Raw genomic sequence first — 23,299 nt, 5'->3', positions numbered from 1 at the left:
CTGTGCTCGTGGCCACCTGCCCAACAGCACTGGTGCTTTTACATGTGGGCGTAGGGAAGCTTCCTTCCACTGGGTCATCGGCTCCTCCAGAGCAGGCTTGGCAGGCTCGGAGCCCACTTTTGTCTGACGCCGCGCCCATTCTCCTCTTCCCTCAGCGCTGTCATTAACTTCCCAGGAAGCATGCCAGCCTGCCCTGCCCCGCACATCCTGCCCCTTGTCCCCCTTGGGGCACCCCCCCAGGCACTGTGCCCTCCTCAACCGCAGCCTCGGCCCTGCGGGGCGCACTGCCCTCCCCCCGCCTCCGCCCCACTAGCCTCCCAGAGGGTCTTTGTTTCTCCTGCCCTGGGGTTTCTGAGGGGTGTTCAGGGCTTGCCGGCCTGTCCTTGCTTCCTTGCTTCATTCCACATGACTCAGCTTAGCTCCTGGAAGACTTTCCCAGCCAGACAAGAAGCGACACATTTTCTTGTCTGAACATGGGAGTCTCCAAGTCAGCCGGGCAGGTGGAGGGGCGGGCACGTGTCTCTCTGGCTGTTTCTTCCTGAGCCGGCGCTCGGGGTCCCTCCCTGGCCAGCCCCGCACAGGGTACATGCGACGGTGACCTACAGGGCAGGTGTGGCATCGGTGGCTGCCCTGAGTCCCCTCGCCCCAGCCATGGCCACGCGGCTGTTTCAGGCACTGATTTCAGATTCCACACGCGATCCCTGGGCTGGAGCATTGGCTCTTTCTTTGGGGCCCTGTTTTGTCCACATCCTCACTGTCTGATGCAACGCTGGCCACGTGCCCGCGGAGTGAATAGGAAATGCGCTTTTGCTATGAATTTACCTGTTAATGTCCCATAGCAAAGTTTAGACGGGCCTTCTGCTCAGCTTCTGCTCAGGGGCTGGGGCCTCGTGCTGCACACCGTGATGGGCTGGGCACAGTCACGTAGGTGACAGCAATGCCCTCATGAAGGCGGCCGGCGTAAATATTGAGCCTTCCTGGCCGGGCTTGTCGGCAAAGGCACCGGCCGGTGTCAACATCAGGATCCTCACCTTCGGCCCTGCCCCCTCCACACTGGTGCCCCCAGAAGAGGATGCGGGCACACAGAAGGAAGAATCTCAGGAGGTCGAGGAGGCTGTGGACTTCAGTCCTTTTCACTAAACCTCTTTTGTAATGTGTTCTGTAAAAAGCCAAACTCTTAAAAAAAAAAAACAAAACTTTGAGTTTGTTAGAAGTCAGACCCCCCGAGATGCAGCCTGACCCGCAGGCTCACAGGAGGGTGGCTGGCAGCAGAGGGAACACGTTCTTTCCCACACCTGTCCGCGCTGGGCTCCGACGCTTCTGGCTCTTGAGCCCCATGGTCTGAGCTGCAGCTCACTCAGCGTGGCCTTGGGCCCCTTGACTCCGTCCCGCTGAGCCTGTCTTCTCCTGTCCACGATGAGGATAGGAACAATGCTCTATCCAACGGGAAGGATCGGTAAGCTAGTGCAGGCCAGCAGAGGGCAGGGAATCTCGGCAAATGTCCGCTGCTCGCAGTACACCCCCCTACAAGGTCAGCCACCTGCCCTCCAGCTTCTGCTCTGTTCTGCACGTGGCTCTCCTTTTATTCCCCGCTTGTTGACCCTGCGAGGTCTGGCAAACGGAAGTAAAGATCTTCCTGCCCTTCAGGAGTGACTGCCTCATGGGGAAACAAACTGCACACTTCTAAACAGTATGTGGGGCCACAGAATCTTCTGGAGAGTCCAAAAGAGTGGCGGCTGACCTGCCAGGGAGTGGGGAAGGGCTGCAGAGGCCTGGCGTGAGCTCTGAAGATGATCGAAGCAGACCAGGAGGAAAAGATGTAGGCAGAGGAGAGTTGTGCAAAGCCACAGAAGGATTTCTCATGCCCAACCCTGGTGCTCTAGAGGCGCTAGGCCCAGCCTTCCTACTGCCCCCTGAGAGTCCTAGATCTCTCTTTGGAAAAGTCACTGCCAGGGACAGAAACGATGGTCTGAATTGGCAGCTGGGCACTGGACTGGTCAGGAGACCTGCCACCCGAATGAGAACTGGTAACGTGACAGCCAACAGCAGGTCTGGGGAGGGAGGACAGTGTGCGCACTGTGGTCTCACGGTAACTGGGCTCATAGAAGGCCGAGCTGGATGGGGAGCCGAGTGAAACCAGTGGCTCGAGTTCTGCAGGCAGGGAGAGTGGGAGGCCTGCCTGCCAGAGAACATAGTCGACTTAATGCATCACATCCATGGGTGCGTTTCCCAGACGCTGTTTCACTGAGCGAGGGTGTTTGAATTGTAGAGTCGGTGCTATTATCACTCTCAACTGTGAACTCAATGGTTCTTGAAGCAATAGTTCTGGTCCTAGGAATTTTCCCAGGTGAGAGGGCCAGGAAGGAAAAGCAAAGTACTCTGGGGATGAAATGAGGTCTGTAGAGCAGGTTTGCCTAGCCTTCTGAGAACGAGGATGCAGTCCAGCTGGTGATTACAGGAATCAGACTTTGAAACATCTCATAAGGACGCCTGGGTGGCTCAGTCAGTCAAGCATCTGCCTTTGGCTCAGGTCACATACCAGGGTCCTGGGATCAAGTCCCACATCGGGCTCCCTGCTCAGCAGGCAGTTGGCTTCTCCCTCTCCCTGGTGCTCTCCTGCTCCTTCTCTTTCTTGCTTGCTGGCAAATAAATAAATAAAATCTTTATTTTAAAAAAAGGGTGCTTGAGGATTGCTGTTGTGTACAAATTGCAGACTACTTGATTTTTCTGATACCACATATTATTTTTTAAAATATTTTATTTATTTATTTGACAGAGAGCACAAGCAGGGGGAGCAGCAGAGGGAGAGGGAGAAGCAGGCTCCCTGAGAAGCAGAGAGCCTGATGAATACCACGTTATTATTTTTAAAATACTTCACCATGGGGTGCCTGGGTGACTCAGTCGGTTAGGGCAACTGACTCGATTTTGGCTCAGGTCATGACCTTAGGGTCACAAGAGCTCACCCCTAGTCAAGTTCCCTGCTGGGTGTGGAGCTTGCTTGACATTCTCTCTCCCTCTAATAAAAAAGAAAAAAAAGAAAAATGAAGATGAAAAAATAAAATACTTCACCACGTCACACTCCGTTTATCCCAGTGACAAAGTTCGGCCCGGGGTACTGGCCCCGTGAAACCAGCTGTCTGCTGTCAGACCGCACCCCCATCCTGCTGCAATACAGGGGGAGCAGCTTCTAATCTGAGAGTCGCTGCATCTGGAAAAGGAAGTTCAGTGTTGGATGTGATCGATCACAATAAGCCCTTCATTTATTTATGAGGCTCTGCAGGATTCAGGAGTGTGTCATCTCAGTTCCACTTATAATAGTAAAAGTTAAAAATTCAGCTTACAGGGAAAGATCTTTCCAGATTTTAGGGGGGGGTGGCATTTTAAAGTAAACTCACCCCAGTACTGTATTAGATAAAGACAGTAAAGTATGAAAATGTGATAAATACTACTGTGATTAATAGCTCAGTTTATTAGCTGTTTTAATAAAGTACAACTTTATAGTGAAAATAATGTACTAGAAATGGCTTTTTTTAAAGCTTCTTTACGATACGCTTACAAAATGTCAGGCATCAGGGAAACCATCCTCAACAACGATGATGCAACACACACGCTCCGTGGGAGCAAAGCTGAGCGCGGGCTGGACAGGCTGACGGTGGGAAACCGGGGAAGCTCCGGGGACCGCGGGGCTCACACTTGGGACCCACACGAGGAGCCTCTCTGCCTCTCTGGGCTTCGATTAATAGCGCAGAAAGCCCACTTTGCAGCCCTCGTGAAGCTCCACAGAGAATTCCTTGAGTACAAAGGACCTTCACTCCAGGACCACCTTGCCTTTCTGATGCCGCTTCATTCTCGAGTAGGGACTTATGGTGTCATCCGTCACGAAGTCATACAGTACTTTAATCCACGAGTTGTAGTGGGGCAGGTTGTCGTAGTACTCAGCGGCGATCTTCCTCACCTACGAGGGCAAATATGCAAAAGTGAGTGCTGGCGGAGTCCGGCTGGACTGGACGTGACGGCCAACGCCAGACACAAGCACCAAGAAGAGGAACCACCCTCTGGCCGCCTCCCTCCCCAAACACTCATATGTAATAGCCGCGGCCGGACTCCAGCACAGAGCAGTTCGACGGTGACATATACTCAACCCTCTAGGATCACAGACTGTCCCATCAAGCTCTGAATGGCGCGTCTGATTTTATTATTTTTTAAAAAGATTTTATTTATTTATTTATTTGAGAGCAAAAGTGAGCAGCAGAGGCAGAGGGAGAAGCAGGCTCCCCGCTGAGCAGGGAGCCCGACGTGGGGCTCGATCCCAGGACCCTGAGATCACGACCTGGGCTGAAGGTAGACACTTCACTGACTAAGCTGCCCGCGTGGCTCCGAATGGTGCATTTTAAGTAGCTGAGCTACAGATGTAAGTTATATCTTACTAAAGCTGTTACAAGAAACCTTGTCACACACACCTGTTAACATCATGCACTGTAACCACCGTAATGTAAGGATCCAATAAATAGCAGGGTTTTGCTGAGGACACAGGACAGAATGCTCCCTGATGCACACCTGACAGGAAGAGGGGCTAAGGGAAGACCAGAGCTCTGAGGACACCTGTCACGGCAGCTCAGGACTGTGACAGCAGGCAGTGGGCGGGAAGGGAACAGACACTGCTCACCATGGGCCTTGCGGCAAGTGATGTCTGAAGCAAGCAAATTCTCAGGTTGGGGAATGTTCAAGAAACCCAGTAAGATGGGGGCACCTGGGTGGTTCAGTCCATGAAGCGTCTGCCATCAGCTCAGGTCGTGATCCCGGGGTCCTGAGATCGAGCCCTGCACTGGGCTCCCCCTACTCAGCGGGGAGTCTGCTTCTCCCCCCGCCCCTCCCCCTGCCCGTGCGGTCTCTCTTTCAAATAAATAAATAAAATCTTTTAAAAGAAGATTAAAAGAATAAAAAAAGAAAGAAAGAAACCCATATGTTAAGGTACAGTTGACCCTTGAACCACACAGTCTGAGCCACATGGGTCCACGTATACACAGACATTTTTTCACTAAACACAGTGCAGTCCTGTAAATGCGTCTTCTCTTCTTTGCGATTTTCTTAACACTTTCTTTTCTCGAGCTTACCTCACTGCAAGAACACCGTATATGATACATACAATGTACAAAATACGTGCTAACCGACTGCTTACATCAGGGTTCAGCTTGCAGTCAACAGTGGGCTAGTAGTTACGTTCTGGGGGCATCAAAAGTCACATGTGGATTTTCAACCCTGTGGGGACTTGGTGCCCCTGCTCCTTGTGTTGTTCAAGGATCAACTCTGTGGTTAATGTTGATTTTGTTTAAAGGGCAACCAGCTTTGTACCCTCTTTGAAAAGTAAGGGGAAATTCACTTCTTTAGGGAAGAGGCAAACAAGGCCTCCCCTGCCATCAGGCATGTGCACAGGTTGAGTGACACAAGACACATTACACCTGCTTTCAAACTTGGCTCCCGTTGCATGGTTTTCCCCCAAACATTTTATTTTGAAAAATGTGACACCTACAGAAAAGTTGAAAGAGCAGAACAGACACCTCTATGCCCTTTACCCAGGCCCACCACCACTGTGAGTCGCTACCTGTCTCTGCATGGACATACACCACCTAATATGCTCTTTGCTGAGCCTTTGGAGAGCAAGCCACAGACATGTGACAACTCACCCCTAACATGCCAGCCCAATACTCGCCACGGACCTCCTAAGAACAAAGACGTTCTCCTACAAAGCCACCATGCTATTTTCACACCCAAGAAAGTTAACAGCAACACAATATTCTCTGTGATACACTATAGATTTAAAGCTTCCCCACTGACCCAATGTCCTCTCTAGACCTTTCTTTTCCTTGAGTGGGAATCCACTCGTAATCAGATGTCATACTTAGTTCTCATGTGTTTGTAATCACGTCAATAGTTAAAATCTTATGAGGAAATCCATTAAATTCAATTGAGTAGATATGACGGCATAAAATATTTGGCAATAGCTCCCATGGGGCACCTGGGATGGCTCGGTCGTTAACCATCTGCCTTCAGCTTGGGTCATGATCCCAGGTCAGATCAAGTCCCACATTGGGTTCCATGCTCAGCGGGGAGTCTGCTTCTCTCTCCCTTTGTCCCTCCCTCCACCCACCCCCGCTTGTGCTCATTTGCGCTGTCAAATAAATAAGTAAAATCTAAAAAAAAAAAAAAAGTTAGCTCCCTTATATCAGAGCTTAAAAAATTGAGAAAAACTAGTATTACATTTCATACATATTCCCCTTTTTAGAATTATGGGAACACTTTTTGGTAATAAACAGTAAAAGCCACCGATTTTGAGGAAGGGAACTCTAATAAAAGAATTCACCAAAAAGATAAATGAAGTTATGAAGGTGGGAAGGTGGGCCTTTGCAGAGGACGGAGGGATGGGGGGTCAAACTGTGTTCTTTCACGTCCTCCACAAACAACACACTGCCACGTGGGGAACAGGCAGGCCTTGCCTGCAGAAAGTTTGCCACCCTGGAAACTGTTTTTTAATGCATGGGCCAACTGCGTGGGACGTCTGCATTTCCCAACAAGCCAGTACCTAAATCTTAGCCCATCAATGTTAACAGCGATGAAAGCAAGGTGAACTTGAGCTCACTTTGCACAGGAACTCCTTTCTCAATCTCTGACATAGTTTATAAGTCGGCAGATCCTCCAGCACTCCGGACCCGAGGGCCACTGCTAGGCTTTGGGACTCAGAGGGAATGTGGATGACTCTAAGGGGGCACACAGAGGACGCACACCTGTCGTTTGCTTTGATAAGTTTAGATGGGCAAAATACACCAGAACCCTTTTGTTTTATTATTTTTTAAGGTTTGATTTATTTGAGAGTGAGGGAGAAGCAGGCTCCTTGCTGGGCAGGGAGCCTGAGGGGGGTGGGGTGGGGCTCGATTCCAGGACCCCGGGGATCATGGCCTGAGCCAAAGGCAGACATGTAACTGACTGAGCCATCCACGTGTCTCTACTAGATTCCTTTTAAAATGGGAAAGCTGAGACTGATTTTGGCCATAAAACCCCCAGAAATTAGAGTTTGTGTCAAATCTCTTTACTTACCAGTGGAAGGCTTTTTCCAGGAATGTTGGGAAAGTCATGGTGCTCGTTATGGTAACCCACATTGAAGGTGAGCAGATTCAGAGGCCCGTAGTACGAGTAGGTTTCATGTCCCTTGAGGAACATGTAATGTTCGGCTATGAAATGTCCAGAAATCGGGTGCAAACCTAGCCCCAGTAAGGATGCTGCCAACATGTAGACCAAAGATTTAACTCCCAAAACGTAGTAAATTATAATGTCAAAAGTGACCTGGATCACAGTATTAATAATTTCCAGGTAAGAAATGGGTTTGGGGTTGATGAACAGAGGTCGAAAAGCATAAAAGAGAGGCTGAAGGACCACCCATATAAACTTTCTGAAAGTGGTGCAGAAAAACCAGCCTTCAAAATCGGTGGGAATATCCACATCGATGCCATCACCCCCAAGGTAACGATGATGGTCCATGTGATACCTCTTAAAGGAGATTGAATAGGGAACGCCAATGGGAAGATTGGCAAATATGCCAAACCAGCGATTCCACATAGCTCTGTAGTGGCCAAAGGCACTATTGTGGGAGACCTCATGAATAGCCAGAGTCACAGAGTGGTTAATGCAGCTGCCGAAGGCGTACGCCCAAAATATGACCCACTTCCAGTCCAGGTCCTTCACTAAGTAGAATGCAACCAGCTGGGTGAGAACCATCATGGTTATAATCCAGATCAAGTTGGGATCAGGTTTCATCAGGGACTTTATCTCTGGATACTTTGCTGTAAAGAGAAACAAACAACCAGGAACTGAGAAGAGCACACACTCGTTCTGCAATTATGATTAAATCAACACCCATTAAATTAACACATTAATTAATTTTTTTCTTCTTCCCAATCATGATATGCCCTCTACTAGAGGCTTTATCCACTACAGGGAGGAGTATATTCCAATAGTAAAGTTACCAAATACCACGTCACAACAAATCTGTGCAGGAAAAATTAGCCTCAAAATCTAGACTCCACACGGAACAGAAAGAAAATCACAAATGAGTAAAGATTTCATGGCGCCCAATTCCCTTTTCACCCCTAACAGTTCTTTGTATATAAAATTGGTAAGTTTTGCAAAGTTGTGATCACAGTCTGATAAATCTATTCCAGTGTCTGACAGAAGGTACAACATATGTATGTACTTACATATCATGTATATGCAATGTACTTACATACGATATATATTTGTTGTAAAAGACACATACTTAGATCTTATAATTTCCTTTATAACGATGGAATCACTTCTAGTTGCCAGTTGTAACTTCTACCCACTTCCCTATTTTTAGACATTCAGATAGCTAAGATTTTTGCCTGTGTGGCCTCCTGACAGGCATCAGGAAATCAGGATAATGTGTGAGAACTGCACGGTGCTAATTTTTCAGATTCTTATTTGCACTGTTGAATCTACATGCAAATATCCAAGTATGACCAAAAAGGCCAATAACAGAATCTCTGCATTTTAGGCAAGTGTCCTCTAAGGGCAAATACACACTCTTCTCTGGATCTTACCCACCCCCTCCTCCCACAACAAGAGGGAGCCCCAGGATCTTTGGTTTTATGTGTTGCTGAGTAGGTATGACCCAGGACAGCATGAAGGGAAAGGACCTTCTTCTTGAGCTCGGCCATTCAGATAAAGAAGGGAAAAGAGAAGCTTCATCCTCATTCCTCTACATGTGAAACGAAGAATTCAACGAGAGCTTATACTGCAAGGAAGACTACTGAAGTCCGGTTTTATATATACGACATGAGGGTAGAACTAACCCAAGTGGATAACTCCCCATTTTCTCTCTCTGCTCCCTAAACTCTAATCTTCATTGGTTTAGTTCATTTTATCAACTATGAATAATTTTGGAGGCAAGAGACAAAAGAAAAAAGTAACCCTACAGGCCTAGAAGTGAATTTGTCTAAAACTAATTTTCCTATCATGTCATTCAGTAAAATATGAGCATTTGGGGAGCAATTCTCCAACAACAGAATAACAACGGTTCAGTTAATTGGTGGATAAGAAAGAATTTCTTGAAGAATTCATTCAGTAAGTAGTATTATGTGTTTCTGTTTTGACAGAGCTCCAGCATCTTTACCTTATTTAAAACTTGGTTAAACTGACACATCCGACAAAGGATAGAAGGCAATACACATTTTAGATAGTCTAAAATGACAAAATTCACATGCCTCGTTCTCAGACAAATCAAGTTGCTCCAAGTAATTCTGTACCAAATGTTGGCAAAGCTTATTTTAGTACATAAAAATCAATACTACAAGGGTACCGCTATAATTAAATAGGGAAAGAAGAGTTTTTGCAACAAATGGTGCTGGTTATCAACATCCAAAAGGATGAAGATGGACCCCTTCCTCACACCATACACAAAAAGTAACTCAAGACAGATCACAGACCTCAATACAAGAAAACTGTAACACTCTCGTAAGAAAACAGAAGTAAATCTCCATAACCTTTGTGATTTCTTAGATACTATACCAAAATCACAAGTGACCAATGAGCACATGAGAGATGCTCGACATTATCAGTTGTTAGGAAGATGCAAACTGAAACCAAAATGAGATGCTGGTTCACACATGCTAGAATGGTTACAATGACAAAGACAGGCAGTAATCAGGATATGAAGAAACCGGAACCCACACAAGTTGCTGGTGACAGTGTAAAACGGTCAGCTGGTTTGGAAGAATCTGGCTGTTCCTCAAAATGCTAAACACAGAGCTACCAAGGACCCAGCAATGCCACTGCTCGGCAGCTATCCAAGGGGAATGAAAACATATCCATCTAATAACTTCCTCGTGAGGGGTCACAGCAGCATTATTCGTAGTAGTCGTAAGGTGAAAACAATCCCACAGTCTACCGACTGAAGAATGAATAAATGAAATGTGAAATAGCCATACAGTGGACTTTTCCTTGGTGGATAAAAGGAATAAAATACCGACCTAGTACAACATAGATGAACCTTGAAAACATAATGGAAAGGGAAAGAAGCCAGTCACAAAAGACCAAGGACTGTATAACTTCATTTATAAGAAATGCCCAGAATAGGGGCCCCTGGGTGGCTCAGTCAGTTAAGCATCTGCCTTCTGCTCAGGTCATGGTCCCAGGGTCTTGGGATCGAACCCTACGCTGTGCTCCCTACTCAGCAAGGTGTCTGGTTGTGTCTCTGCCAGTCCCCCTGCTCATGCTCTCTCTCTCAAATAAAATAAAATCTTAAAAAAAAAAAAAAGTCCAGAATAGGTAAACTCTCCAGAGACAGAAAGTGGTGGCCTAGGGCTGAGGAGTGTGACTGGGGAACATAAGAACTGCTTTTGAGTATGGGGTTTCTTTCTGGGAAGAAAAAAATGTTCTAAAACTTAGACTGTACTGGTAGTTACACAACTGTGTGAACACACTAAAGAACACTGAATTGTATGCTTTAAATGGATGAATTTTATAGTTCGTGCATTGTCTCTTAATGAAGCTGTTAAAAAACACGGTTTCCCTGTGGATGGGCAGTAAAAAGAGTATTTCTTGTGCTGCATTACTTGATCCACTAATAACGGTCTCGTTCCTAGCCTTCATTAAGGAGGTCATTGTTTTTTCTTTTATTTTTTGATTTATTTTTTCATTTGGGGGGGCGGGGAGAGGGAGACATAGAATCTTAAGCAGACTTCACACCAGCCTGGAACCCGGCTTGGCGGGGGGGGGGGGGGGGGTCGGTCTTATGATCCTGAACCTGACCTGAAATCAAGAGCCAGATGCTCAACCGACTGAGCCACCTTTCAAATGAACTTTAAATATGACTCCAAACACACATTTAGCATACAGATGTCAGTTGTTAAAAAACACCCATGTTCTCTCATGGCTCTCTCTCCCCTGCCCAAACCCAGCCAATTCCAGAACTATCTTTTAATCATTTAAGTATTCTCATCTTTCACGGGGTTATTCCATCTCCACTCCTGAAATGGGATACTGAGCAGTATTTGCACCTGCAGGGAAAAGGGCTATATTTTTATTGAGGAATCTGTCATCCTTTTCCTTTCCCAGTGAAATGGTTCGGTGATGTTAAGTATGTGGGAAAAGGCTCATTGTCAAGATAAGCATCAATAGGCACCTTTTCACTTCCTTGATTATCTGAGTATTAAATCCACGGCTAAGTTCCAGTACTGAGGCATTGGGTCTTTTACAAGGTGGACACTGCACTGTTCTTACCCGGCATGTTGATTGTCTAAGGCATAGATCAGATGTATCAGACGCTGTCTCTCCTGTGTAATCATGCAAACTATACGTTTTAATTAAAAATAAAAAGAAAGCACACACCCAATAACCGAAGTCTCTTAAAAGGCTATCCTGAATAGCAACTGTAAAGATTCAAGCTACCAATTTACTGATTCCATTTTTTAAAATCCATTTTAACTGGGCCTACTAACTCCAATTTCTAAACATGAAATTCCTAACTCTAGACACCCCAGCAAAATTCGGGCTGGTTTTCTCTGCTCACTGGGCAAATGGATGTTGAGAAGAAAAGGTAGGTAGAGGCTTTGTGGGAAATTATTCCTCCTATTCGACTTGGCACCCGCTGGTTTCCCGATTTTCTCGAAGAGGTGGAGAGCATCTGCCTCGATTGGAACCCCTGTACCCCTCCTCACTCTACCTACTCGTCGTTAGAGTGGGGGTACCAGGGACTAGTTCCTGCGAGTGCCGAGCGGGGTCTTGTCTGTAACCCACTCACCACAGTGCCGGACCCCGGCGTCAGGAGCGGCCTGGAAGCAGCTCCCGGCAGCTGAGCGCGCCCTCCACCTGCAGGGCCCGCCGAGGCCTAGCGAGCCAGGGTCGTGGGGCCCTGGATGCCCAGTGGGGGAGCAGCCGGCTAAGCTCCGCCGATCTTCCATGCGCGGGTCCTCGCGGCCTCCAGGCGCGCCCCCGCTCGCAGTCCCCCGCCCCCGCCCCAGGCCAGGCCCGCTCGCCGGCGTCAGCCCCCGGGACCGCGGCGGCCCGGGGCCCGCAGCCCCAGGACCACGCCCTGCCCCGCACCCACCGGCGCCCGCACTCCCGGGGCCCGCGCCGGAGGCTCTCCGGGCCAAGGACTGCCCGGGCGCGCCGGGAAGCCCCGCGCCCGCCGGAAGCCCACTAAACGCCTCCGCCGGGAACCCCGCCCCCCCGAGCGCCCCCTCTCTGCTGGGAACACCCGGACCTCCCCGCCGGGGCCCCGCCCGCCGCGAGCCCCCACCGGCTCTTTAACGGGCCGCGGGCGCTGGGGCGCCAGGCCGACGCGGAGAGCGCGCCCCGGCGGCGGGAGGCCGCGCGCACATAACGGGGCGCAAGCCCGGCCTCACCCAGGATCTCCTGGCGCCGGCTGGCGTGGGGCTGGTCCGTGTAGACCCACTCGAAGTCTTCTCGCGCGACGCGGTTTCCCATGGCGGCAGCTGGCGGACCCGCACCGGCTCTAGCTTCCGGCCCTCTCCCTCCGAGGCAGCGGCTGCGGCAGCTCCGGGTGAAGACCGAGGCCGGGGCGGAGCCCCGCGGCCCCGCCCCACCCCGCCCCGCCAGCCCATTGGTCCTCCCCCGCGGTCCCACCTCTCCCGCTCCGCCCCCAGCCCGCCGGCCCATTGGTCCTGCCGCCACGGTCCCGCCCCTCCGGCCCCCGCCCCTCCGTCCCATTGGTTCTATCCGCGTTCTGACCCCGCCCCCACGGGCCCCGCCCCGTGACGTCAGCGACGGGCGCTAGACTGGGCAGGCTGCCCCGCCACGGGCTGTAAGCGCGGCGGGGCTGCCGCCCCTGAGCGGGACGGGCTCGCCCATCACTGGCGGCGCTTCTCGGCTGCTGCGGGAAGCGGAACCTTGGGAGGGTGCGGGCGCGCGGCCGCTCCGGTGACAATCGCGGCCACAGCCTCTTCTGCGAGGGCTTTCTGTTCCAAAATTAGTCACCACTTCTTCTTTACAAAAGAGACTTGGGCTGAAACTACAAAGAGGAAGATACTGCTAGGACAGGAGAGAGCCACCGGCGAGGAGCCCGGGCTCTGATCCAGGTCACCGCCGCCCCTGCTCTTGGAGTGGACCATGGACGCCGGGGCCTCCCGACGCCGGCGCGCTCGGGTCTCCGCGCGGGAGCCGGAACCCGAGGAGGTGCTGGACCTGAGCCGGCTGTCCCTGGAGCTGCTCTTGCTGGTGCTGAGCCACGTGCCCCCGCGCACGCTGCTGACCTGCCGCCGGGTGTGCCGGGACTGGCGTGCCCTGGTGGACAGCCAGGCCCTGTGGATGCGCATCCTGGCCCGGGAGCGGGCGCCCTGCTGCCGCTCGTCCGCAGCTGCCTGCCCGCGCGCTTCGACGTCAGGCCGGGCCTCTTGAGCCGCCTCTGCAGGCTCCGACCGTTCGGACCGACACAACCTCATCCGCAACCCCTGCGGCCAGGAAGGCCTCCAGGGTTGGACGGTGCGGCACGGTGGGGACGGCTGGGTGGTGGAGGTAAACCTGACACCGGTGCCCGGGACCCCCTCGCAGACCTGCTTCGTGTCTTCCTGCAGGCGGTGTTGCAAAAAACAAGTCTTGGACCTGGTGGAGGAGGGTTTGTGGCCAGAGCTTCTAGATAGCGGCAAGATTGAGATCTATGTCTCTGACTGGTGGGGAGCCCGAGACGACTGTGGTTGTGTGTACCGACTCCTTGTTCAGCTTCTAGATGCCAGCTGAACGTCCTGGATGAATTCTCTTCTTCCCCGGATCCCATCCAGCAGTGGAACAACCACGTCTGCTTTCAGGTCACCCACCTGTTCTCCAACATCAGGACCCGCTTGCGCTTTGTGTCTTTCAAACACTGGGGCCAGGACACGCAGTTCTGGGCTCGTCACTATGGAGCCCGTGTCACCAACTCCAGTGTGGTCGTGCGGGCTCGGCTGTCTTAGTCCAGAGCTATCCTTGAAAAACAACCTTAGTGGTGCCTTCTGGGACCTGGGACCGCTGGCCAGGACTTCTCATTAACCAAGGAAGGACATTGCCTCCCTGGCATCCTGGGTACTCGAGGATCCTGCTGGGCCGCCTCTTCAGGTTCTGCAAACTACTAGAAGAGAGTTCTTCCTTCAGAGCTATGTACCGCTGTTACAGGGCAGTCCTCCCCTTGGTGAGCACAGAGGAATGCTGGACCTGGAGGGGCTCTTGATCCTCCCCGTTGGGGCCCTCTGCTCAGCCCCAGTCCCCTCTACCCTTGCCTCCTGTCCTTTCTGCTTCAGGGGCTTTATCCATCCCTTTAGAGAGGGCCTGCCTTCTCTGAAGTTGAATCTCGTCCTTACGGCTGGGAAAATTCCAGCCGCCTCGGGTGGCAGACATAATGTTGGCCAGCTTTAAGGCGGGGACCAAGTCTCGAAGCTGAAAGCCAACTAGCTCAAAATAATGTGTGCATATCCTCAAGAACCCCAATGATTGTGTGGCATGTAAAATTATTTTTTTAGCCTGGGTGGCTCAGGTTAATCGTCTGCCTTCAGCTCAGGTCATGATCTCAGGGCCCTGGGATCAAGTCCCGCATCGGGCTTCCTGCTTGACGGGGAGTCTGCTTCTCCCTCTGCCTCTCTCTATTCCTCTCCCTCACCCCGCTCACGTGCTCTCTTTCTCAAATAAACTCTTTTTAGTTTGAAAATTTCTGTAAACATTGAGAGAAAAATATATCAGCAACAACTATCTGCCAGTCTCACATAATTTATTATTTTGCCAAAAAAGAAACAAAACCCACAATTTCTTCCAGCATCCCATCTAGCAGACAGGGGAGCCCCAAGCGGCACAAACTGTGGCCTTGGAGCCTGGGGGGAGGTGTGTGGGCTTCTAGTGAGAACTGGGCAGGATCCAGTCAGCTCCCCTTCCTGGGTCAAGTAGTCCCCCTTGCTGGTGGGGACCAGGGGATGCCGGTCCCCTCCCCAAATCAGGCGGTCCCGTGCTGGTGGGGAGATGGAGCTGAAGGATCCCTCCCTGCATCAGGGGTTCCCTCCTTGGTAGGGGCCTAGGGCTGAAGATCCCTTCTTCATGTCAGGGGTCCCATCCCTGGTAGGGACCTGGGGCTGAAGGATCCCTCCCCACATCAGGGGTCCCCTCACTGGTGGGGAGCCAGGGCTGAAGGATCCCTTCCTGCATCAGAGAGTTCCCATCCCTGGTGGGGACCTGGGGCTTAAGGACCCCTCCCCACATCAGGGGTCCCTCGCTGGAGGGACCCGGAGCTGAAGTTCCCCTCCCCATATCAGGGGTCCCCTGCAAGTTGGGACCCGGGCTGAAAGTCCCTTTCCTGAGTCAAGAGGTCCCCCTGCTGGTGGGGGCCCCGGGACTGAATGATCTCTTCCCATGTCAGGGGTACCCCCAGCTGGTGTAGACCAGTTCAGACTCAGAGGCTGAAGGTCCAGTGACCTGGGAGCGGCCAAGCCTGAAGTTGGGTTGCGTGTTAGGTCTCAGTTTGCTAACTGGGACAGAGCACAACTGATTCCGTCTGTGGCCTTGTGAGTTTTTTTTTAAACAATTTTCCCACTTTTTTTTTTTTTTAATTTATTTGACAGACAGAGATCACAAGTAGGCAGAGAGGCAGGCAGAGAGAGAGAGAGGGAAGCAGGCTCCCCGCCGAGCAGAGAGCCCGATGCGGGGCTCGATCCCAGGACCCTGAGATCATGACCTGAGCTGAAGGCAGAGGCTTTAACCCACTGAGCCACTCAGGCGCCCCAATTCTCCCACTTTTAATCCAATGTTTCACTCCCCTGAGGACATGATCAAAATTTAAGGTCCTGGTGGGACGCCGCCTAAATAACTCAGTAGGTGAAGCGTCTGCCTTCTGCTCAGGTCATGATCCCAGGGTCCTGGGATCCAGCCTCACATCAGGTCTCTGCTCAGCGGGGAGCCTGCTTCTCCCTCTCCCGCTCTCCCTGCCTGCATGCTCTCTCTCTCTGTGTCAGATGAATAAATAAAATATTTTTTAAAAGAAAAATGTTTGGCTCTGGCACCCCTCCCCACTTGGTCCCCAAAGGTCACAGTATTTGCTGATGCTCTGGTAAGCACATGACTTCAGGTCATGACTTCAGGCTCACAGCTGCTTAGTGGGTCATTATCTTAGTCCCATTTCTGACTCTCCATTCCTGGGGAGCTCGGGCTGGATTCTTAGTGGCCATGAACATGCATCTGAAGCTTTTGAGGGCATACAGCATGCTAGGGAGCCAGCTCTGGTTATTACAAGCAGAACAATTCCCAGCGTCTGAGTGCACTTTGGAGCCATGGTCCCCAAGACCCATACCGATCAAAATGAAGTCAGAGAAAGACCCTGTTGAAGGAATTTCTTTTGTAAGCCAAGTGGCCTCTTCGGTGACTTTATGTCACCGAGTTTCAGCTTCCCCGGAAATGTGGGGCATGTGGTGTTGGCCACAGTGTGGACACCTTGTCCGGCTACAAGATGATCAAGGGTGATTCTATGACCAGGAACAACTTTGGCTTTGCAAGGATGGCTGCCACTGGTGAGACGGCAATTGTGGGCACATCTAATTTGTAATCATAAGAGCACAGAGGTGTGAACGTGCCATGATTTGCATGGACATTTGTGTCTGATTGGACAGGTACAGTTATAATTGGAGAAAGGTAAACATGAGGCACGGATGCTCTGGCCCTGAAAGGCAGATTCCCTTAGGTGACTTCGAAGGCGGAGCGGGGAGTAGTTGGAAATAGAAGAGAGATGGGTCACAGGGAGGACCAGAGGATGGATGGGTAGGGGGTTTTGACAACAGATCCAGCCATCTGAAAGGTTGGCCCAAATAGCAAAAGGAAGTGACCTTCCTTACTTACCCATGAGCAAGATTACAGACTGATTTATCCAAGCAGTTTCTGAAAGCTGTGTGGTCATATCTGAGTCTATGCTGGTCTCTCTCAAATATGACATTCCAATCAAACCCTTGGTCATATGGGCAGTGTTTCCAGTTGTGTCCCATTATGAAGAAAACAGATTCTTTTTGAACTTATGAAAATACTCGTGAGTTTCTGAATTCTGGAGGGAGTAATTACTGAGGAAAGGTAAATATTTCATCTTTGTTTACAAAACTATCATTTACCAAGTTGCTATAAGTCATAGATAGTTGAAGAGAAGGCATTGCCTTAGGTCTGGAAAATTAAAACTTTAGGGAACCAGCAGTAATTCAAACAAAAAGTCATAAAATTGCTGTAAGTCATAGATAGTTTAAGAGAAGGCATTGGGGCACCTGGGTGGCTCAGTGGGTTAGGGCTTCTGCCTTCGGCTCGGGGCATGATCCCAGGGTCCTGGGATCAAGCCCCACGACAGGCTCTCTGCTCAGCAGGGAGCCTGCTTCCCTTCCTCTCTCTCTCTGCCTACTTGTGATCTCTGTCTGTAAAATGAATAAATAAAATCTTAAAAAAAAAGACATTGCCTTATGTCTGGAAAAACAAAACATTAGGGAATCAGCAGTAATTCAAACAAGAAGTCATAAAAAGTCATAATCATCATTGTGATTTCATTCAGTTGCATATACTTAGTATTTGTTCTACTTGAATCCAGTTTTTCTATTAATTCTGGAAATTTGTACCCCATTTAATTTTATTATTTTAAAGTTATCAAAAAATTTGTACTTGTAAAGTCCTTTCCATGAATCTCTTTTTTAAATTTAAAAATTTTTTTAAAAAGATTTTATTTATTCATTTGATAGAGATCACAAGTAGGCAGAGAGGCAGGCAGAGAGAGAGAAGGAAGCAGGCTCCCTGCTGAGCAGAGTCTGATGTGGGGCTCAATTCCAGGACTCTGGGATCATGACCTGAGCCACCCAGGCACCCCTCCATGAATCTCTTTGAAGATGAAGCATTTTGCAGAAACACTTTTGCGATAGTATCAGAGTTAAACAACAAGATTGCTTTTTAATAATTGCCATTCTGACAGGTATAAGGTGATATCTCATTGTGAATTCAACTGCCTTTCTTTGATGGTTAGTGATACTGAGCATCTTTTCATGTGTCTTTTGGCCATTATGTGTGTTTCCTTTTTCCTATCTATCAGGCTCTGAATATCAACTTCATATTGGACAATTTCTGACCCCAGAGTTACTCAAAAAATCCTTTCAAATGGGAGCACCTGGGTGGCTAAGTAAGTTAGTCATCTGATTCTTGATTTCAGCATGGTCATGATCTCAGGGTCGTAAGATCGAGCCCTGCATCAGGCTCCATGCAGAGTGTGGACCCTGTTTGGGATTCTCTCTCCTTCACCCCCTGCCCCTCCCCTACTCGTGCACATGTGTTCTCTCTCTCTGTATTAAAAAAAAATTCTTTCAAATGAAATTCACCACCATTCCCATCCCCATCTGGGTTATATTTTTTATTTTTCCTCAGATAGTAATTTTCTTCAACTTATACCTTTAAGCCAAAGAATTGCCTCCCTCCCATGAAAGCTTGATAAAAAGGAAGTTGCTATGGTTAAAGTATAAAAGTTGGCCAGACATAGACAAAAAACTACAGACATTAGAGGCTGGAGGAAGTGGAGAATGGAAAGAAGCTATTGTTTAATGGGTATAGAGTTTCTGTTTGGGATGATGAAAAAGTTCTGGAACTGGATAGTGGCTGTACCACATTGTGAATACACTGAATGCCACTTAATTGTACACTTAAAGACGGTTAAAATGGCAAGCTATCTTATGTATATTTTATCACACGTATACATATATGAACAATAGAGAGTTCAGAGTAATGTGAGACACCATTAAGATTATCAGTATATGTATAATGGGAATGTAGGCAAATTTTTCAAAGAAAAAAAATAGTTGAAAACTACCCACATTTGTTAAAGAACATTTTCCTATACATCCAAGAAGCTCAATGGACTCCAAGCTCATGGACTCAATAGACAAAACAAGAGATCAATGCCCAGGCACATCATTGCAAAATGCTGAAACACAAGGAGAAAATCTTAAAAGAGCAAGAGAAATATGACTCATCACATACAAGGAAACCCCACAGCATCAACTTCCAATAACTCCTCATTGGAAGCAGTGGAGACCAGAAGGCAGTGGGATGGCATAGTCCAAATGCTGGGGGGGAAAACACCCTGGCAACTAAGAATCTTATATCTAGCAAAACTATCTTTTTTTTTTTTAAGATTTTATTTATTTATCTGAGAGAGAGATGGAGAGTGCACAAGCAGGGGGAAAGGCAGAGGGAGAGGGAGAACCAGACTCTGTGCTGATCAGGGAGCCCAGCACGAGGCTTGATCCCAGAACCTGGAGATCATGACCTGAGCTGAAGGCAGACACTTAACCAACTGAGCCACCTAGGTTCCCCATAAGAAACTATCTTTCAAATATGAAGGTAAGCATTTCCAAATAAACATAACTGAGAAAATGTGTTGCTCAAGCAGCCATTTGATAAGAAATACTACAGGAAGTTCTTCAGGCTGAGAGCAAGTGACCCCAGAATGTAACTCAGTCCACATGAAAAAATAAAGAGCTCCCAAAAAGGTAAGTAATTATAACAGCTAGAATAAACACTTGTTTCTTCTACTTATTTAAAAAGCAACTGTAGAAAGCAATATGTATATAATTGTATCACTGGCCTGATAGCATATTCAAATATAAATAACAATAATGGCACATGTGATGGGAACAAATCTGCCTTGGATCAAGGAAATGACACCAGATGGTAACTCAAATCCACAGAAACAAATTACGAGAAATGAAAATGGTAAATAAGGTGAGTATAACAAACTCCATATATAGTCTCTCTCCTCTCAGTTTCTTTCTGAAGCACAAGATTATATAAAGTAACAATTATAACAGTGTATTTGGGACTTGTACCATACACAGATATAATATGTTTAATGATGTAATAGCACAAAGCGGAGGAAAAGGAAATGAAACTATATAGGTGTAACATTTCTTTTTTTTTTTTAAGATTTTTTAATTGATTTATTTGACAGACAGAGATCACAAGTAGGCAGAGAGGCAGGCAGAGAGAGGGGGGAAGCAGGCTCCCCACTGAGGAGAGAGAATGATCTTAGGACCCCGAGATCATGACCTGAACCAAAGGCAGAGGCTTAATCCACTGAGCCACTCAGGCACCCCTAGGTGTAACATTTCTGTATGTCACTGGAATTAGGTTAAAATAAACTTGAAATATCCCAATAAGTTAAGATGTATATGGTAAGCACATAGAACAACCACTATGAACATAACAAAAACACATAGTGCAAAAAATCATTAAAGGAATTAAAATTTTATGAAAGAAAATATTCACTAAATACAAAAGAAATCAGCACAGAGGAATAGAAGGGAAACGAGACTTGAGACATATAAGAAACAAGTAAAATAGCAAAGATAAATCCAACTTTATCATAATATTAAATATGAATGGATTAAGGAATCCAATCAAAGGCAGAGATTGACAGACTAGATAAAAATATAAGCTCCAGGGGCACCTGGGTGGCTCAGTGGGTTAAAGCCTCTGCCTTTGGCTCAGGTCATGATTCCAGGGTCCTGGGATCTAGCCCCGCATCGGGCTCTCTGCTCAGTGGGGAGCCTGCTTCCCTTCCTTTCTCTCTGCCTGCCTCTCTGCCTACTTGTGATCCCTGTCTGTCAAATAAATAAATAAATCTTAAAAATATATATATATATATATATATATATATATATATATATATATATAAGCTCCAAATACAGATCTTCCTTAACTTTGGACAGGGTTATGTCCTGATAAACCCTGGTAAGTTAAAAATATGAACCATAAGTCAAAATACATTTAGGGACATCTGGCTGGCTCAGTTGGTGGAGCGTGCAACTCTTGATCTCAGGGTTGTAAGTTCGAGTCCCCCATTGCATGTAGAGATGACTAAAAAAAAATCTTAAAAAAATACATTTAACACACCAAACCTACAGACCATTGTAGCTCAGCCATGCGTCCTTTAAATGTTCTCAAAACACTTACATTGACCTATAGTTGGGCAAAACCACCTAACACAAGGCCTATTTTATTATAAAGTGTTGAATATGTCATGTAGTTTATTGACTATACTGTACTGAAAGTGAAAAGTAGAATGGTTGTATCAGTTGTTTACCCCCGTGATCACATGGCTGACAGGATGCTGTGACTTGCTGCCACCCAGCAGCACAGGACAGTGTTGTCTCACACAGGAAAAAAATAATCATTCAAAGTACGGTTTCTACTGAATGCATACTGCTTTCACAGCATCGTAATGTTGAAAAATTGTTAGTTGAACCATTGTAAAGTTGGGGACTGTCTGTATATAGGGACTACAGGCAAGACACTTCATATTCAGAGATGCAAATAACTTGAAAATAAAATAACGGGAAAAGATATGTGATGCAAACAGCGACGATAAGAAAGCTGGAGTGGTTTTGCAAGTATTGGACACAAGAGACTTGAAACATAGCAATAAGAGGTTCGTTTTATGATGATAGCAAAACTGATCGAACTGCGGGGACAAGTAGACATTTCAACTGTCATAGCTGGAGACTTGAATATCCCACTTCCAATAATGGAGAGAACAATTGGACGTGATTCACCGAGAATAGAAGACTTGGAAACACTGTGAACCCCTTGGACCTAAAGACTATGTATAGAACACTCTACATGGAAACAGCAGAAGACATATTCTTCTCAGGTGCCCATGGAACATCCTTTCAGATGGAAACTTAGCTTTGAAAAGTAAAAAGGATTGCAATGATACAAGGTATGTTTCCTGATCACAGTGGGATGAGAATTGAAGTAAAAAATGGAAAGCAATTTGGGAAACTCACATATATGTGGGAATTGACCAACACAGTCCTGAATAACCAAAGGGTCAAAGATAAAGTCACAGGGGGAGGAGGCAAGATGGTGGAGAAGTAGCAGGCTGAGAGGACATCGCGTAGCAGGAGATCAGCTAGACGGCTTATCTAACCATTGTGAACACCTACAAATCCAACGGGAAATCGAAGAGAAGAAGAGCAACAATTCTAGAAACAGAAAATCGATCACTTTCTCAAAGGTAGGACCTGCGGAGAAGTGAATCCAAAGCGACGGGAAGATAGACCCCGGGGGGAGGGGCCGGCTCCCGGCAAGCGGCGGAGCGACGGAGCACAAAATCGGGACTTTTAAAAGTCGGCTCCACTGGGAGACATCGCTCCAGAGGCTAAACCGGGGGGAAACCCAGGCGGGGTCAGCGTAACCCCAGGTCCCGCGGGGTCACAGAAGGACCGGGGGTGTCTGAGAGCCGCAGAGCTCGCAGGTATTAGAGCGGGGAAGCTGGCTACAGCGACAAAGCCGAGGAGTGAGCTCTAAGCCCGGGGTTACCTTGTGCCGGTCGCAGGCTGGGTGGGCTCGGAGCGCGGCCGGAGGCCACGGAGACGGAAGCGACATGGCGCTTTTCTCCAGGTTCCAGCAATTGACTGCTTTCCTCAAGGTGCGACCGCAGGCCAGGGACGCGGGGCGGTTGGGCGCTTTACTCTGAGGGCACACTGAGGCGCGGAACCCCAAGCTCTCAGCTCCGCCGGGCTGAGAGATTGGGAGGCCGCCATCCTCATTCCCGTCCTCCGGAACTCTACGGAAAGCGCTCAGGGAACAAAAGCTCCCGAAAGCAAACCCAAACGGATTACTTAGCCCGGCCCCTGGCAAGGGCGGTGCAATTTCGCCTGCGGCAAAGACACTTGAGAATCACTACAACAGGGCCCTCCCCCAGAAGATCAACAAGAAACCCAGCCAGAACCAACTTCGCTCACCAAGAACAGCGGAATTCCACAGTAGGAGAAAGCAAATCTTACCTGGACAAAATGACAAGGCGGAAAAACTCACCTCAAAAACAAGAACAAGAGGCCGTACCGAAGGCTGGAGACCTAATCAATACGGACATTGGTAACATGACAGATCTAGAGTTCAGAATGACAATTCTCAAGGTTCTAGCTGGGCTCGAAAAAGGCATAGAAGATATTAGAGAAACCCTCTCCGGAGAGATAAAAGCCCTTTCTGGAGAAATAAAAGAACTAAAATCTAACCAAGTTGAAATCAAAAAAGCTATTAATGAGGTGCAATCAAAAATGGAAGCTCTCCCTGCTACGATAAATGAGGCAGAAGAAAGAATTAGTGACATAGAAGACCAAATGACAGAGAATAAAGAAGCTGAGCAAAAGAGAGACAAACAAATACTGGACCACTAGGAGAGAATTCGAGAGATAAGCGACACCATAAGACGACACAACATTGGAATAATTGGGATTCCAGAAGA

At 48.3% G+C, this 23,299-nt stretch overlaps 1 protein-coding gene and 1 pseudogene across 2 annotated transcripts; one reads left to right on the top strand and one right to left on the bottom strand.

Moving 5' to 3' along the window:
• Positions 1 to 3,449: 3,449 nt before the first annotated feature.
• DEGS1 (delta 4-desaturase, sphingolipid 1) lies at positions 3,450 to 12,588 on the bottom strand. Its single transcript, XM_080824034.1, has 3 exons — positions 12,417 to 12,588; positions 7,093 to 7,835; positions 3,450 to 3,955 (listed from the first exon to the last, which is right to left on the bottom strand). The coding sequence occupies exons 1-3, from the start codon at positions 12,496 to 12,498 to the stop codon at positions 3,809 to 3,811; spliced, it is 972 nt and encodes a 323-aa protein (XP_080680160.1). The 5' UTR covers positions 12,499 to 12,588; the 3' UTR covers positions 3,450 to 3,808.
• A 241-nt stretch (positions 12,589 to 12,829) lies between these two features.
• On the top strand, positions 12,830 to 14,745 carry LOC308356088 (F-box only protein 27-like; annotated as a pseudogene). The gene has a single exon. The product of its transcript is annotated as an F-box only protein 27-like (transcript).
• The last annotated feature ends 8,554 nt before the right edge of the window (positions 14,746 to 23,299 follow it).

Source organism: Martes martes (genome assembly GCF_963455335.1).
Source record: "Martes martes genome assembly, chromosome: 15".
Classification (NCBI taxonomy): Eukaryota; Metazoa; Chordata; class Mammalia; order Carnivora; family Mustelidae; genus Martes; species Martes martes.
This window is presented reverse-complemented; position numbering and strand designations above follow the sequence as displayed.